The 17,647-nt window shown below is 28.2% G+C and overlaps 3 protein-coding genes across 8 annotated transcripts; 1 reads left to right on the top strand and 2 right to left on the bottom strand.

Moving 5' to 3' along the window:
• Positions 1-1,057: 1,057 nt before the first annotated feature.
• LOC130448734 (uncharacterized) lies at positions 1,058-7,056 on the bottom strand. Its single transcript, XM_056786230.1, has 4 exons — positions 7,007-7,056; positions 2,256-2,451; positions 2,007-2,184; positions 1,058-1,951 (listed from the first exon to the last, which is right to left on the bottom strand). The coding sequence occupies exons 1-4, from the start codon at positions 7,021-7,023 to the stop codon at positions 1,752-1,754; spliced, it is 591 nt and encodes a 196-aa protein (XP_056642208.1). The 5' UTR covers positions 7,024-7,056; the 3' UTR covers positions 1,058-1,751.
• Positions 7,057-7,879: 823 nt separating this feature from the next.
• LOC130448862 (xyloside xylosyltransferase 1) lies at positions 7,880-10,846 on the top strand. Of its 2 annotated transcripts, XM_056786412.1 has the most exons (4): positions 7,880-8,470; positions 8,529-8,670; positions 8,731-8,994; positions 9,049-10,846. In XM_056786412.1, exons 1-4 carry the CDS (start codon positions 8,011-8,013, stop codon positions 9,257-9,259), a joined length of 1,077 nt encoding a protein of 358 aa, XP_056642390.1. In that variant the 5' UTR covers positions 7,880-8,010; the 3' UTR covers positions 9,260-10,846. The 2 variants fall into 2 exon arrangements, with proteins under 2 accessions (XP_056642390.1, XP_056642389.1); XM_056786411.1 differs by having other exon boundaries at positions 7,904-8,470; positions 8,731-10,846.
• Positions 10,847-12,246: 1,400 nt separating this feature from the next.
• LOC130448665 (calcyphosin-like protein) lies at positions 12,247-17,106 on the bottom strand. 5 transcript variants are annotated; one of them, XM_056786126.1, is made up of 5 exons: positions 16,999-17,106; positions 13,060-13,218; positions 12,823-13,000; positions 12,546-12,755; positions 12,247-12,487 (listed from the first exon to the last, which is right to left on the bottom strand). In XM_056786126.1, exons 1-5 carry the CDS (start codon positions 17,004-17,006, stop codon positions 12,386-12,388), a joined length of 657 nt encoding a protein of 218 aa, XP_056642104.1. In that variant the 5' UTR covers positions 17,007-17,106; the 3' UTR covers positions 12,247-12,385. The 5 variants fall into 5 exon arrangements, with proteins under 5 accessions (XP_056642104.1, XP_056642105.1, XP_056642106.1 ...); XM_056786127.1 differs by lacking the exon at positions 16,999-17,106 and adding an exon at positions 16,480-16,610 and having other exon boundaries at positions 12,263-12,487; XM_056786128.1 differs by lacking the exon at positions 16,999-17,106 and adding an exon at positions 15,119-15,267 and having other exon boundaries at positions 12,263-12,487.
• Positions 17,107-17,647: the final 541 nt, after the last annotated feature.

Below are 17,647 nucleotides of genomic sequence, written 5' to 3' on the forward strand. Positions count from 1 at the left end.
AGCTAACGAAAGTGAAGGTAATCTTACACATGTAAATTATAGAAAGTAAATTCTATAGTACAGTAAATATTTATTCTTACAGTTTATGTATATGTTTTTGTAAAAAATAAACGATTCAGTTGATACTGATTTAAAAAATATCAATAAATTAAAACACAATTATAAAAAAATATTTATTGTTTTCAAGTTTAAATATTTTTTATAACAAGTATAGTATAACGATAATTTTGGATAATAATTGAATTTTGAGTGCTAATTATTGAACTAAAAGTCTATTCATTTAATACTTTTTTCTTTAAAACTGTTTTTCATACTCGTTAACAAAAGATTTCTTTATATTTAGTAAACTTAGTTTTCTCGTTTAATTGAAGGTGTCAGCACTAATTACAACTGAGTCAATATTATGCAACCAACAATACATACAAAAAAAAATTTATATACAAAATATTAACAACTACGGATAACTAATTTTTGTTCAGTACACAGCACAAATAGGTTTTGTTTTGTAGTCTAGGTGGTTATTTAAACACGATAACGAGCAAGGATTCTTCCATGTGGAAAAGTCCTTGACGAGTATTTCGAAATTTGTGAAAGATCCTTATAAGACACGGCCATTTTTGAATTTGTTACTGAATAACTATAAAATACAAATAACACCAAATGTTAGAATTAATGATAACTGCTACAAGTTTTGATGCTAGTTCCAGTTTATTTGTATATTCAGGGTAAGTTTTTAGCTTGATTTAAGTTATTAATCAAAGTTGTAGACAACGATATACTTCACATTTGGATATCTACAGGGCTGTTTATATCTGCGTTACAAAACAAACATACATTGTTTTAAAAGCAATACCCTGTATATTTCATAAAAGCTAGAATTTTCTTAAAATGGTCGATATTAGAATAAATAGTTTTATCAACTTATACAGGACATTTAAAGAGATACGACTATTTTTATCCTTCAGAAATGAACATACTGTATATTAATATTTAGTGAACGAATGATTATTTATTTTGCGTTATAAGTTGAGGAATATAGTTAAGTTTTCAATCTGTTTCGAGTAGAAGTATCGACGAATAACTATATACAGGGTGAGGAAAAAAGTAAATATCATTGGCGGTGTCCTTTAATTGTTTTGAAGCATTTCTTATGCTTATTTTCTTTATTTTTTGCTTAGTAGATCAAAAATGTTTTACTTTGAACACAGTGGTTACAAATAAGTGTAGCACGCCGATTACAGGGGGTAACTTATGCTCGTTTATCCACTTGGGGAAGATTGAGTTAGATTATGTATATATAGTCATTTTGACTTCTGTCGAGTTATTTGGGGTCATAACAACCAAACGAATAGGTTTAGGTAAAAAATATATTCGACCTTTATTGTAAAGCTTTTTATGAGCTTCATTTTTTATTTGAAACTTTTTTTTCAAAAATCGGTATTTTCTGAGATATTTAGTATTATATGATATACAATTTGTCTCCTATCGAGATATTTAGGGTCATAACAACCAAACGAAAAGGTTTATGTAAAAAATGTTTATAATCTCTTTTGCAGAGCTTTTTACGAGCTTCATTTCTTACTTTAAACTTTTTTTTCTATAATCGATATTTTCTGAGATATTTAGTATTATATGATGTACAATTTGACTCCCATTGAGATATTTAGGGTCATAACAACCAAGCTAAAAGGTTTATGTAAATAAATCATCTGTTAAATCTCATTATATTTATTTAAAAAAAAAACAGTTATCTAACTTCTCCCACCAAATCTTCGACCTGATTTAACAGGTGCAGCTTCCTCAGCTCCACTTTCCTGTATCTTTTCTTTCGAGTTAAACCTATTCCTTCGCCCAGAAGAAGCTGCCGTACTCTTTTTCGGAGCTTCTGGTTCCACGGCTGCTACCGCAGGTGCGCTTTGGTCTTCTGATTGTATTGGCTTATGTACTTTATCTGTCAAAAGAATACAATTTCAGCATTAAATCGAATTAAATTAATCGAATCTTACTAGTTGCTGCTTGTTCCCTTCTTTTTTTTAAAGCTGCCAGAAGTTCGTCGTTGCTCCTGAACGGTCTCACCACTCCTGTTTTAAGAAAATTCTTTTTCGGTGCTTCCGTCGTCGAACTTGCTTCTTGTTCTGCTGGTGGTTCTTCGTCGTAATCGCCTTCGTCAACTATTTCTTCTTCCTTTCAAAAAAAATTGAATTAAATCAATAAAAACTGAAAAGAACTTTGAATACGGATAATCGAAGACTCACTTCTGGCGCAACTGTGGTTGTAGTAGTACTAGAAGCAGGTTTAGCATTACTCCTCGAGTTTAACGGATTTCTTCTGCTCGTAAGAGGCCTTGAAGGTTTCTTTGGGGGTGGTGCTGGTTCTTCGTCATAATCAGCGTCATTTTCGGCTGGTCGTGCTGAACATAGAGTAGCGAATGTGGCTAGCCCAATACATAACCTGAATAAAAGACAAGAATAACAACAAAACAATATACACACAAATATATCTAGGCGATCCAAAAATAAAGAGGGATGTCATTAACCAATTATGTGAATTGTCAAGAAATAATAAGAATAAAGTTATACAATAAATAAAATTTCTGAAGTTTTTCTAGTTTTATTTTCCATAGAAACTTTATAAATTAAGATTTTTGTTAATATTTACCGTTTGCTATAGTTTTACGACTTTTCGAGTTGTCTAAAGTTGTATATTATACAACTAAGACATTGTACACGTTTTCATTATTTTACGAAAACAGTACCTTGTGATAATTTGCGTAGTACGATGACATTTTAGAAGACAATCTCCCAGCTATTACAATAAACAAATTAAATCGTGGAAGGTAAGTCTTGTAGAGACACTTAAAAGGTGAAGGTGATTTCATTGGTACACGATAACAATATATTATTTCTTGCAAAATATATGAAAAAAAAATTAATTTCTACTCACTGTATAAACACGTACCTTTTTAAATAATAAAAAAACGTTATCTTGAATATTTAATTACGGATTCACAATTCAAAAGAGGTGGAATAAAATGTTTATTATTTTGTACATAATTGTGACATTTCTGACAGGTGTCAATATAAAAATGACATTTTTTACCATCGAATAATTCTCAAAACGATTATCATTAACATTCACATACGTGTGTTCTTTTATTTTATGATTATGACGTAAAGTTGAATTCGATGGTTACGTAGGGTAGGAAATTCTATGAAATTCTGATTGACATACAACGATTTCTTCTTTTGAAATTTTAATACAGAAGAAATTTATTTCTTTTTCGTATTCTAAAAACGTTTTTGGATATTTTTTATACGTTGTGTGAATAAGAACCTGCACCCAAAACGTAATTAAAAATATGCATCTACGTGGGTTGATGTTTTATATACGTATCGTAACTTTCTAGTGTTGAGTCGATTCGCATAGGCCTGGCGCCATTTGGACACGCGACTTCTGCAAGACGGGGGAAAGTCATTCATGTTAATTTATAACTATTCAAGTTCATTTGAATATTTACGACAGGGCCGTCGTAAAATTAAATTTAGTAAAAACATTGTCTGGAAAACACAATTTAATAAATTCTTAATCCGGGCCTGTTCAATACGTCAATAGTTGCGGAATGTGATTTTTATAACGAAGTTACTAAATAAAACAAAAATTTTGGTTATTTATGTAATGTTATTTGTTGATTTTAATAATAAATTGAAAGTAAAAAAATAATAAAAACTACGGAACATTTTATTATTACAAGGTCACGCTGGCACTGAATTCAAGATCGGGTTCGGATATTTTACACAACCACGGGCAAAACCGAGCATAAATGGAGAACACACCTATTTGTAATAAGAGCGAATGATAATAATTGAAGGATTTCATCGAATTCCTTTTATGTATATCTCTATTATTCTTAAAAAAACTTATATAAATAAATTACACGACTACACAAACCTGTGTCATTCCCGCCCATATTGCGCATCAGCTGATCGTCGCCTATCTCTGTCTCAACTAATTAATTCGATAAAAAAAGATGAACGATTTTCATTTGGAAATTGCGTTTATTACTTCTTGGAAAAACGTTATTCTAATTTACGACCTACAAATCTTGTACTAGGAAATTAATTTACAAATTAGAAGAAAGCAAGGTGAACTTGTCGATTTATAAAGAGATTTATTAATTGGTTAAGTTAGAATTTTGCGAATCACAATAGTTATGACCATAAACATGATACTGATTATAAGTAAATGACATATTAGTTTCTTTGCAAAATGGTTGACCTAAATTTAATAGATTTAAACACTTTCATATTTGGTAAAATATTGGGAAAATAGAAACTATTTAAAAGGGTATGGAGAAATAATATTAACAACAGGAAATGGCATCATCAATTTCGGTAAGAATATCAACGATACTGTTAATAGACAAAAGAAGGTGTGTTTCTAATAAAGATAAAGAATCTAAATAATATAGAAATATTTAAATTACATCGAAATAAATAAAATGTTAATCTCGCCATCTTTCTTTACAACGATAAACTCAAAATGTCAAATATTCTACTGTAAAATATCGGATACTAGGGAGATTATATAGAGATGGGACTTTTTATATACAGTTAAATATAACGGTTTAAAAAAACTTACTCAAAATCATAATTTTCGTTTCCCCTGTTTTGGTAGATATTGCCAGTATTAATTGATCAAATATCGCCTATCATAGTAATTATTCAACAAAATAAAATTCTAAACAGCGTACAGAATCTTGATAAGAAGACATATTGAAATAAATAGTTAATCACGCCATCTTCAATTTTAACTACAAACCCAAAATGTCAATTATTGTATTATATAGCTGTAAAATATCTGGTCATGTGTGATTTTTTAGAGATGGGGATATTCACCAAAAGTTTGAAATTAACGGTTTTACGAAAACAAAATATTCAGGTAAAAATCGTAATTTTCTTCTTTGTTTTGATGGATATTGCCAAAACTGGAAAAAAAGACTGACATATTCTAATTACAATAAAATAAAAAATGTTAATCGCGCCATCTCCACTTTAAACTACAAATCTACAATATCAACCAAACTACTGTACAGCAGGAAACTGTAAAAATCTGGTTCCAGAGAGATTATTAGAGATGGTAACTTTTGCTTACAATTTAGAATAACGGTTTATGGTCAATATTTGAGTTTAATAATAATATGGACAAGTTATGTTATAACTGGTATTATTTAACTCTCTCGATGACATTCTAATATCAAAACCAATTTCAAAATATATAAATACAAACTCTTCAGCATTTTTAAAATCGTGAGAAGTTTTTATAATACAGTATATTGAATATAGATGGAGCTACTATGTAATTGCATTTATCTTACCAAGGGATGAAACTAAATGAATATCTAAACATTTATTATTGTTTTTATATAAAACCTTAAACTTTGAGACGTAAATTTACCTTTAGCATTGGTTTAAAATTTAATAAATTTCTATAGGATTGGTAAGTATAATATATGAATTTCGATTTCACATAACAATTACGCAACTAAAAGAATTTATTTAGCCCGAGGTAAAAACTATAATTGTCGAGATGTATAATCTCACAGTCACTTCTTTTTGTTATTGAAGATGCAAATTTGATTTCAAACATTTATATTTAATTCATGCAGTAAAATACCTATTTTATAAATCGTAGATCAGAATTACATCGTTAGTACAAAGTTGAAGGTTAGATTAAGCATTGTGTAATTATTGTTCTTCAACTACAACATCCTACTTTCACCATTGTAGTGAAATATTGAAGAGAAATAAAAATATTTTGATAATTTCATTTAATTAGTAAGAACTAAATTTCGATCGTTCCATAATTTTGTTTATATTAACCACGCCATCTTCTAACATAAAACCTAATTAATCTCCTGTATCATAGAAAACTGTAAAATACTCGGAGATGTATAGAGATGGGTATTTCCACTTCTGTCAGTTTAAAAATAACTTTTTAAAGCTAATCGTGAAAATGATTTTATTTCATATTTTTGATGATAATTTCTCATGATTATAGAATTATTTTATAGGAATATTAGTTATCAATCGATTCATTTTTTCGAAATATATCTAAATAATTAATTGAAAATATTGAAATTCTACCACTCTCGGTATTGAAGCACAATGTCGATTGGCGTCAGTGACCTTCGCCAATTGAATTAATATTGCGGAGCTTTAAAAAATTCTTGGAATGCGGACAATGATATGATATAATTAAGTTCGAATAACCTCAATTTCTTTTATTATCAAGGAATAAAACACAAAATTGAGTACTGTATACTAACTATAGGTTATTTTAAATACTCAGCATATGATTCATCCTAGAACCCATGTTGTTATGCAACATTTTATACACACTAAAAGATCGAAATCACACAATTCTGTTTCTTTAATATATCAAAATGTATTATTAAAAATACAGTTTGCATTTGAATGTGAAATACTTTCTGTATTACATCTCAGACAATAAAATCGAATAATTGGCATTATTATTATATAACAGTCGCTTCATATATAATTATCTATATTTTGTCTATTTAATTGCTGATTACATGTGTATAAATATTAAGTTCAGTTCATTTGATGACGTTTTTATTTATATTGATGTAATGAAAAGCCTTTCAAAATTTTTATTTAAGCTAAAATGAAGTTTTTGCTTTATTTTGATAATAAGAATCAATAACAGATACAATTGTCGCGACAATAAATCTTGGCTGGTTAAAATTAATGATTAGATAAAAATAATTTGAAAAAAACTAGAAATTATGATTGGAATTAGTTTGATTTATTATCAGAGCACCCTGTATATTACAGGTAAAAATATTTTTGAAATTGAATAACGAGAAAATATATACGAATGTGCCTGAATCCGGCACTGGATAAATCGAAAGTGAAACCCGCCATCTGCGTTATTACCCAAACATACGCACAACAATAGTGATTAAAATATATTTATAAAAACTTACACAAAACAAATCCGCATTTTTTTTAGAGGGATGTGTGCTTTATCACTGACTCGATTCAAACCACTAGATTCTGCAATCGATTACTACCTATATTTATAAAATCTGATGTTAATTTCCCCTTCACTTCCAGTTGCTCTTCTAAATAGAAAGTATCAAAGTTGAAGATGTGTCTTTTTTAATTATTTGGCTCGACATATTGTAAATACACATATTGGCAACAAATGAATTTTTGACATTTTTATTTGGAGTTTCTCATACCATCTTGAAAGCAGGCTATTTTATGTCTTCACTCGATATAAATTAACATATTATACATTAACAGGTTGATTGAATTGTTCTCCTAGAAATAGTGAGTCTAAGGAAAATAAACTTTAATTTTCATTATTTTCTCTTTCAATACGTATATTTTCTATATAAAGAAATAAGCCTCAAAATATGTATATTCAAGCTTATTTTTAGATCCTCTTATTTCTTATAGTGAGTAAGATATACTTCTAGTGTTTGTCTGTTATTTTTTATTTAAATATATAAATATTAAAAAAAAAATAAATAGTAAAATTTCTACATGTAGGCAACCATTATTTCACATGGTGTTAAAAGAGTTGCATAGATCAATTTATACGACGATGCCAGAATGTACAATAAATAATGTATCTTCAAAAATTACAATGTGCAACTGTATCTCTAGTTATTAAATATTAGTTGAAAAATGATTATTTTTGGATATACTTATTGATCTTGAATCGATTAATTAGAAAGTAATAGAAATAACAAATGTAAAATCTCCAATATCTTTAATTAAAGTGTTTTCTTTGTATCACAAAGGAAGTTGCTCGGACAATCTGGCAATTGTTAAACGACAATAGCAAAACAGGTTGTCATTTTTGAATAACCTTGTTTGTCTATTTACAAGTTGCAAGTTTGCTGTTTTCATTATTTTTACGATGCGACTTACAAGTTTTCGTGTATATAAGTTATCGTAAAATTAAAAAAAATGAGCAGTAATGTGGAAAATCAGAACAAATACATTCCTAAACATATGCATAGTGATAAGTTTATTTTTTCTTTTTTACTATGCAGTTTTAACTCAAACTACTCTAGAACAAAGAAGACATTTAAGAAGAAATATAAAGAAAGATGTGGGTAATGTTAAATTTCTACCTTCAATTTATAAAAAATCCAAGGAATATAATATTTGGATCATATTTACGAAAGTTACGAATGTTTCAACTCTCAGTTACAAATTTCGTGATTTGATACATAATTTATTAAATGTTAGTTCAGTGCCTTTAAAATTTAATATAATAGTTGATGAAGTGTCTCAAGTTATTGCAGAAAATCAAATCGCTGATGTACTTTACGGTAATAAAACATTAGTTTATTCTTTTTATGATATCGAAGAAAGTGCCAATAGAATACAAGATATCGTAAAAGTTATGACGCCGCATTTTAGTTCGAAACCAGGTAAGATTATTTATTAATCATATTTCCTTAGGTGGTTATTAGTAATTTGTTATTTTAGGTACTTATTATAGTGATGCATTGTTTTATATATCGTTAGGATTGTATAGAATCGCTCCTTTAAGCCAACAATACGCAATTTTACTCGATTGTGATTTATTTTTTAAAAAAGACATATCTTTATTATTTAACGAGTTTGATAAGTGAGTTATAGGTAAATTTTTTCTTTTGTTTTTTTTCTCTAATTTTGTGTTTTGTTTAAGCTTTAAATCTACTGCTCTATTCGGTTTAGCCCCCGAATTGACTCCTGTATATCTACATGTTTTGCATATGTATAAAGCAAAGCATAACACGACTTTCGGTGATTATTATCGTGATAATAACATATCGAACGATGTCCATCCGAGGGGTTTTCAGGGATATAACTCCGGTGTCGTACTTATTAATCTTGCAGCGCAAAGGAAATCTCTAGAATTTTCTAAAATTATTTCGAATGCGAGCGTGCAAGCTATGACTTCTAAATATAGGTATGATTTGAATTGGGGTTTAGTCAGTTGTTTGCAAATTTTATGTTATTTTAGATTCCGCGGTCATCTGGGTGATCAAGATTTTTATACTTTAGTTGGTTATGAATATCCTCATCTGATACAAACGCTCAATTGCGGTTTCAACAGGCAACTCTGCACTTGGTGGAGAGACCACGGTTATGTCAACATTTTTTCCAATTATTTTAAATGCGAACATGATATTGTTGTTTTACATGGAAACTGTAATACTCGTATACCGAAATGACTGGATAATTATGATAAATTTCGTACAGGGCTTTCAGTGCTTCAAATTAACGAAAATTTAACCAAAATGTCCTCATTTGTAACTTGAACTAACCTTATAAAAACAAATTATTTTGTTTTTTGAATTATTTGTATTTCTAATTAAAAATTAAAACGTTTGGCAACATTGTCTACAAGAAATCTCATTATCAGGATAGCAGAATTGAAATTCTGGCTTCGATATTAATAAATGCATTGTTGTCATATGTAATTATAATTTTTGATACTAGTACAAGTTTTGTTGAAAATGTCTTCAGTTAATCGAGATTTGTTGTACTTTCAAAATGTTGTTTTTTTTATAAAATTATTTGGTAAATGTTCAAATTGGGTGAAATGTAGAAAAAAAAGAAATTAATTAGACGCACTGGGTACAAATCGCGGTATTTTGACCTTATTGGAATGGAATTGGTACAAATGAAACAAAAGTGAATAAAAACGTCTTAAATCAATAGAAATCTTACTAAAATGACTTCATGTCTAACTTAACCTCACCTAAAATATGGTATAGGGCATCATTTATCAAATTATTGAAGGTTCAATCATAAAAAACAACAAATTATTTTGTCTTCTAATTGATTTGTATTTCTGATTAAAAATTAGAACGTTTGGCAACATTGTATACAAGAAATCTCATTATCAGGATAGCAGAATCGAAATGCTCCTTTTATATTCTAATAAACGCATTGTTGTCATATGTAATTGTTATTTATGATAATAGTACAAGTTTTTTTTTCAAAATGTAAGAAAAATCGTGTCAATTTCAAAGTATCTACTTGATTTGCTCAAAAAATGTTCGAATTTCACTCAAAATCGTACCCAGTGCAATGTTATACAGGGGTTTTCGTTATTGAAGGTTCGTTATATAACTTTCAAAATGTAGATGCTTATTTTTCCAAAATTATTGAAAAATGCAAGGAAAAAAGAATTGATTTAGATACAAACTGTTGCATTTTGAACTTAACGTGGATAATTAATAGAAAAATTTGAATTAAAATACTTTAAATATATAAAAATCTAATCAAAATGGCTCCAAATCAAACTTAACTTAACCTAAAACGGAGTAAAGGGTATAATTTATCAAATTATTGAAACAAACTGATTAAATCTCATGAAAAACAAATTATTTTATCATCAACTAAATATTCACTACACTATAGAAGTATATCTGCTTAAAAATTATAACGTTTGGCAACATTGTATTACAAATCTCGTTATTAAAATGTCAACATTAAAAGTCTCGGTTTGATATTAATAATTTGCACTGTTGTCATATCTGTGAACCTGGTATCTATTTTCGCTATAATACAAAATTATTCAATTCCAAATACCAAAATGTGCAGTAATTTAATAAAAAAATAAAGATCACTTTTGATTTTACAAAAATCTTCTTGCCATTACTTATTTAGTTGTCGTATTTTTAATTTTTATACCGCTACAGTATGAATTTTCGAGTTTATAATCAAAATGTTTTTGTATGTGCAATTCGAAATGAAATTTATTTTTATGTTATCATATATGCATATTTTACCAATAAATTTGTTTTATATAATTGTTGTTTTATTGTCGAATGTATTTTTCCACCTTTATACAACATAACTATAAACTAACTAAACCAACTTGAATTTTTTTAAATTAGTTTCATCTTCATAACTTATTTGATTGCATTGTTAATTTAATATTTGTTGGAATACGTTATTTCTTTCAATTACGGTCCTGTGTCAATAAATAGTGGCGCCCTCGTACGTGATCGCACATAACCCAACTATCTTCTGAAGAAAAAAGAAAAACAAAAAATCGAGCATATTTCTTTAGTTTATTTCGAAAATCACAACAGCCAAAAAAAGCTGTGACTTTTTGGAAAACACTGTTAAACTAAAATCGACTCGAAACGCCTCTCAATTGTTTGGGAAGGGTATAACAGTAGATTATTAAAAGTTTGTGTACTTTGCACATAGATGGGGCGCTAGTTGAGCTGTAAAGTAGCAATATGGCGGATAAGGTTTTCAATCCACCAGTAGCGTATCATTTAAGTGTACAGAATCGATGTTGACAGATTTATTGTTGTCATAGTCAACTTAGAATTTGTAGTTTTGTGTTTGTTGTTTCAATTTACATTTTATAACTAATTACTTAAAATTAATTATCAATGAATATCGAATATTGCGTCGTGATGTCAAGTGGTAGAACAAATATGTAATCATGACCGGAAAAAAATTTGAATGTGGCAACAATGTAAACATGTTATTATTTTAAGATCCCTACTTTCATTCACCCGAGTCATTTCTTCATCGTTCATGTTTTGATACCATAAATAATTCACAATTAAATTGTTTCTAATATCTTATTTTCAAAATGACCAATATATTACAATTAATTTCTCATTGGATCTAAAAAATTGAGGACAACTAAGAATTAAAAAAGAAGATAATAGACTTCACTTGTCATTTGTCAAGATTTGGAGGGAAGTATTGGATGTTATTTTTATTTGTTAAAATAAGAATAAATACGTTTACAGTTTATTTAAAATCAATAAAATAATGTAGAGAATCGAGGCAAGTGGACCTTAAATCTACAATATCTTCTTATATAACATCTTTTAAAGTGAAAAAATAATATTTTCGTATTGTGCTAAATCTAACAGTTTATAAATGTATAGGAAGACTGAAATCATTTTTAGAGTTCCAGTATAATAAAATTGCTGTTTTTATTTATTTTGTATAACTATTTGGTTGATTTATAGTATAAATCACTACTTTTTAAAATCAATGATTTATGACGTCGACCGAAGCGACATCTGTTTTTTAATGGCGAAAGGAACGTAAACATTAAAAGCAAACTGTAGTATTGCGCTTATTGAACTGATCCAATACAATATGGCGGATAGTGGTTCCGGTTTACCAGTGGCGTATCATTATATACATTTTATAGGGTTTTAAATAAAATATTTGCACAATTAATACATATATATATTGTTTATTTATCAATAAAAGCAAGTTTCAGTATTTCATATTTGATTAAAATGTGACATTTCTAACAGTTTTTATTATTTAATCGAAGGAATGTATTTTCGAAGCGTTTTATTAGACAATTACAATTTATAGGCTTGTCTCATGACTAAATTGAAGTAACAATCGTTGTCAATTGACGCACTTATTCCGGCGTAATAGTTTAAAAACTCCTCATGAGTGACCTATCGACAGAAAAAAAATTATAGAGACAATTCAACGATGCCGAAGTAGAGATTTTACCTGCCCATCTTTAGTTGCACCCTTCTCAAAATTTTCCAAAAATCTCGTTAAAATTTTATCTTCGCTCTCCTCACCGGAAATATACAGAGTGTGCGCCTTGACGTTATAAACATTTTTCAAATCTTCAATGGATATCACACCGTCCCCATTTTTATCCACTTTTTTGAACGCCTCATCTATTATACCCTTGCGAGCATCATTTAATGGCGGCTAAACATTCAACACAGAATAAAAAATAAATAAATCTGACAACACTGCAAACATCGAATTTACTAACTCTGATATGGTTCAAAAACTCATCAATATTAACATTTCCATTGCCGTCAGTGTCAAATTTTTCAAAGATCTCCTCAGCCTCATAATCGGTTACATCCAACCCCATGTCTTTAAGCCCCTTCAAAAATTCTTCACGGTTCAAACTTTTACTACCATCATCATCCATATTTCTCAATAATCTAAAACGTTTGTGCAACAGTTAAATATTTTGGATACTGTTGAATAAATTATTAAACACCTTCCTAATCCTAAAAGACCCGTCGCGCCTCTGGATAAACACAACAATCGGAGACGTTCAACCGGATCGCCGGAAACGCCCATCGCTTGTAAGTCTCTCGTGCTTTGATCGGCCATTTCCGTTTCTTTTCGAGACGTGGTGCTTTGAGACCTTTGCATTCTACAATTTAATAAAAATCCAATTTTTAAACACGAAATAATTTAATATTCATTATAATACGTATACGAGAATTAATAGTTTTGTCCCGTTTTAAGGTTATGTTGTTTAAATATCGAGTTTTTAAAACCAATTCGTTTATTTTGTGTAGAAATTAATTTTTTCAAACAAAATGTATTTTTATTAAGTATATTGAATAATTTATACTTTACTTGAAATGATCCTTTGAAATTAGCACAAACAAATTTATAAATCACAGAAACGTCAATTTGGCAATACGTCAAAGTGAGTATGCGCACTGCAACGTACTACAAGGTTGCAACGTGATGTCTCATTTCATCATAGTATTTTAGGGTTTTAATTTATCAATTCACCCTCGTAGATCAATAAAAACTAACCTACATAAACAATTTTCATTAAATTGTATTATACTGAAGCTTTTAGTTCAATCCTTACTAACTATGGAAACATTTTTGTTTAGTTTAAGTACATCTTTATCAGTGTTTACAAAATGTGACTTATGAATCACCACAGTAGTGCAATCAATTCGAGTTTATACTTTTTTGTTGATTAACAAAGATTTACATTAGAGATTTATTAAAACAATAAACATCTACGTTATATCGGTACTAGGAAAATACATTTACGCCATCTACATATGATTCATATAAACTTGTTACAGTTTTGCATGTCTTAGCTTGATTCAAATAACATACTACGTATTAATATATAAACATCCACAATGTAATTTTATCTCTCTATATAATAAAATGCTTTTCTATTACATAAATCATTATTAAATTAAGGATAATTAGGTTTTAATTGGTTAGTTAATTCAGATGTGCGTACGTCAAAATAATTGAAGCCGAATCAAGCAAAGACATGCGTTTGCTCATCATCAGAATCAAGATGGTAGCCACCACGTCATTTTATGAAATAATTGGTAATAATATATTTAAAATGTACGTTTTCACGTTAATTAAAATTAAATATTAAATTTTTCACGATGTAATCATTTTTTTTGTAATAAAATAGCCCGATTCGAGATCAAATAATCAGCAGATGTTAATGTCACAAAAACTATCGAACTGATCACGCTGTTGCCAAATGTCCTTTATTTCTTCTAATACGAATTATTAATAGTTACATTTTTTTTACCTGTAACTCATTTTCGTACCAATAAGTAATAACAGAACAATATTCGAGTTGTTTCTAACACGGTAGCGATTCAGATACTAAAAATATTAATACGGAAAAATAATAGTGGCATGTTATTATGTTATCATGTATATGGGAACGTCAAGGTAGGAGGAAATAGTTTGTAAAGGGTGAGGCCCTTTAACACGAAATATTTCTATTATGACAAGATTTAATTGTACGGAACAAAATAATCCCATAATTAAAAATAAAAATACTAAGTTCAGTGCCGAAAACTACGTGTCAGAATATATAGGTCAATGGAGGTCACTGCTTTTCTAACCTCAAAAATGTCATTACAAGAATTATAATAATGGTGAATAGTAACTGTTACCGACAATGTTGACAAATTTAAAAGTTGATCGGGTTTCTAGTGAAACCAAATTCATATTATCAAACAAATATGGATGGAAACGAAATATAATAAAAAAGTGGGGCAACTAATATTTATGCATTTTGATTGATTTATTAATTATTTATTTGAAATATCACAATTTCATTAATCGGAAGTTTCATACTCGATACGAATCAGTACGTTTCAAGATTGCACAATCGTAATGAAAAACATTGATAACGAACTATACAAATTTACACTTGTATACGTGAAAAATATTAATTTAAATACTCAATAATCACTTTCAACGTTCAATTGAAGCTTTTATATAAACAATAAAGTTTTTATAGAATGTATAATGACATTAGTTACCTGTTTATGAAGCCAAATTGAACTTAACCTCAAACCTTGCAAAAGACAATCATATAATACAAAAAATTTACACACACACAAACAAATTGCCCCATAATTTAATTATGAACCACAATTTACTTATAAATCACGTAATATGTATATTGTAAACATGTCAAATATAGACGATGAAAACCCACATACATTCTCAGTACCGATTCTAATTATTACTTCTTGTTTTTAATAAAATTATAGACAAAATAAAATGAAAACTTATTGCTCGTGAAATGAATCAGCTGGACGCTGACGAATAACGTAAATCTGGCAACAGCGACAAAGTTGAGAAACGCCCACGTCTGATATTGGAAAAAAATTGTAAACAATATTTTAATCTTCATTTATACATTCTCATTTTAACTTCCAATCTCTGATTTTGTTTACTTTTAAATCAAGCATTGTAGACGTCAGATGTAGTTTCACTATAAACCCACATACATTCTCAGTAATTTAATAAAATTATAGACAAAATAAAATGAAAACTTATTGCTCGTGAAATGAATCAGCTGGACGCTGACGAATAACGTAAATCTGGCAACAGCGACAAAGTTGAGAAACGCCCACGTCTGATATTGGAAAAAAATTGTAAACAATATTTTAATCTTCATTTATACATTCTCATTTTAACTTCCAATCTCTGATTTTGTTTACTTTTAAATCAAGCATTGTAGACGTCAGATGTAGTTTCACTATAAACCCACATACATTCTCAGTAATTTAATAAAATTATAGACAAAATAAAATGAAAACTTATTGCTCGTGAAATGAATCAGCTGGACGCTGACGAATAACGTAAATCTGGCAACAGCGACAAAGTTGAGAAACGCCCACGTCTGATATTGGAAAAAAATTGTAAACAATATTTTAATCTTTATTTATACATTATGTAAATAATTTATATTGATTTAAATGTTCATTTAATATGTAGACTATATCTAGAGCGTTTAATTAGAATTAAATATTTCGTTGGCGCGAAAACCTCATTTCTTAAGATCTGTTAATCATATCATTTCTCATTTCAACTTTCAATCTCTGAATTTGTTCACTTTCAAGTCAAGCATTGTAGACGTTAGATGTACTATCACTATAATAATTAATTGAAATAACAAAATAATTTTTTTAAAACGAATTTTGACACTCGCGTTTGATTATGTGAGGTTAAGTTTTCTTATATTATACATAGTTTGTCTACATGTATATTTTTTATAATCTAGTTCAATTTTTACTAAAATATCATCATATTAAATGCCTTGTGATTGTATAAATTGAACTGAATTTGAAAATCTATTATTTTAGCAAACTATTAAAATAAATATTTTACTTGCCAATAATTTAAAAGTTGTTATTCACGAACACTGAATGTATTGTAGAGAACTGGAATAGGCTCATTTAAAATAATTTTATTTATTGATGAGTTCGAAAATGTTGCTAAGAGATATATTCCACTAGCAACAAAACTTCACTATCAATATCATCATTATCGATGAAATAAAATGTGTTTTGTATTGAATACTTGATTTTGTAAGAAATTATCGTATATTATCGATTTTTTTTTTCATATTGCGACGTTAACAGGTAAGTTTATAACGTATGATAAAATTTTCATTTTATAGTGTAAAAGTGCTACTAAAAATTCATTCTGAAGAATATCCACCTTATATTTCGAAAATGATTTTAATTTGACACATAATCGGTTTAAAACAAATTTAGTGTGTAAGTTAATATTATTATAACCTAATATATAAAGTCGTAGTTTGAAGTTCTCTTATAGTTACAACAATTAAAATAAACATTATTAAAATTAATTAAAGTTGTTTATTATTTATATAATCATTATCACTAACCTTCTCATTTTTATATAAAATACTTTGCACTGAACAATAATAATTAAGTCGTCAATATAATACGTCTTACCGGCATAATACAATCAATATTGTGGGTTAAATGTAGGAACTAGGATGTGGTCCATCTATGGTTAAATGTAGGAACCTAGCAGGTTTAAATTCTTATTGAGTGTTTGGAAAAAATTTAATATGAATTAATATGAAAATATTCGGACATAGATATTATTAAAATTAGTTAGTAAAACTGGATAACTTATTAAAATTGTTACTATTGATGTACAATTGGTCCATATTCAAAATAATTCAGTTCATGGCCAATAGGGTAAGCTTGGCAATAGTGTGGATTGATAAACTGTTTTTAAAATTTTTCAAAAACTCAAAATGAGCAAAGTTTAAGTTCCACATAAATACCTATTATAAAAATATTAATTTTATGATTAGATTTATGTAATTTACAAACATTGATAATATATAATTACTGTATTGAAATTTTTACTCCCTTGAAAGTATGCAACATATCTTACTATCTAAATGAAGTTGCCTACTTTTACATTCTAATCAATAGTTTCTTGGTTATACAATGCAATGATAACTAATGATTTATAGTTAAAAATTGATTAACTACATTAATATATATATATAGTTTTGT

Source organism: Diorhabda sublineata, chromosome 9 (assembly GCF_026230105.1).
Source record: "Diorhabda sublineata isolate icDioSubl1.1 chromosome 9, icDioSubl1.1, whole genome shotgun sequence".
Lineage (NCBI taxonomy): Eukaryota > Metazoa > Arthropoda > Insecta > Coleoptera > Chrysomelidae > Diorhabda > Diorhabda sublineata.

Coding starts and splice junctions, on each gene's coding strand:
- LOC130448734 (XM_056786230.1), bottom strand. Junction 2,185..2,255: donor CAACCACAGTTGCGCCAGAA/GTGAGTCTTCGA, acceptor TTTTTTTGAAAG/GAAGAAGAAATAGTTGACGA. Junction 1,952..2,006: donor AAGGGAACAAGCAGCAACTA/GTAAGATTCGAT, acceptor TTCTTTTGACAG/ATAAAGTACATAAGCCAATA.
- LOC130448862 (XM_056786411.1), top strand. CDS start 8,011: ATGTGGAAAATCAGAACAAATACATTCCTAAACATATGCATAGTGATA. Junction 8,471..8,528: donor GCATTTTAGTTCGAAACCAG/GTAAGATTATTT, acceptor TTGTTATTTTAG/GTACTTATTATAGTGATGCA. Junction 8,671..8,730: donor TTATTTAACGAGTTTGATAA/GTGAGTTATAGG, acceptor GTTTTGTTTAAG/CTTTAAATCTACTGCTCTAT.
- LOC130448665 (XM_056786125.1), bottom strand. Junction 12,756..12,822: donor AGTTTTTGAACCATATCAGA/GTTAGTAAATTC, acceptor TTGAATGTTTAG/CCGCCATTAAATGATGCTCG. Junction 12,488..12,545: donor GTGCAACTAAAGATGGGCAG/GTAAAATCTCTA, acceptor TTCTGTCGATAG/GTCACTCATGAGGAGTTTTT.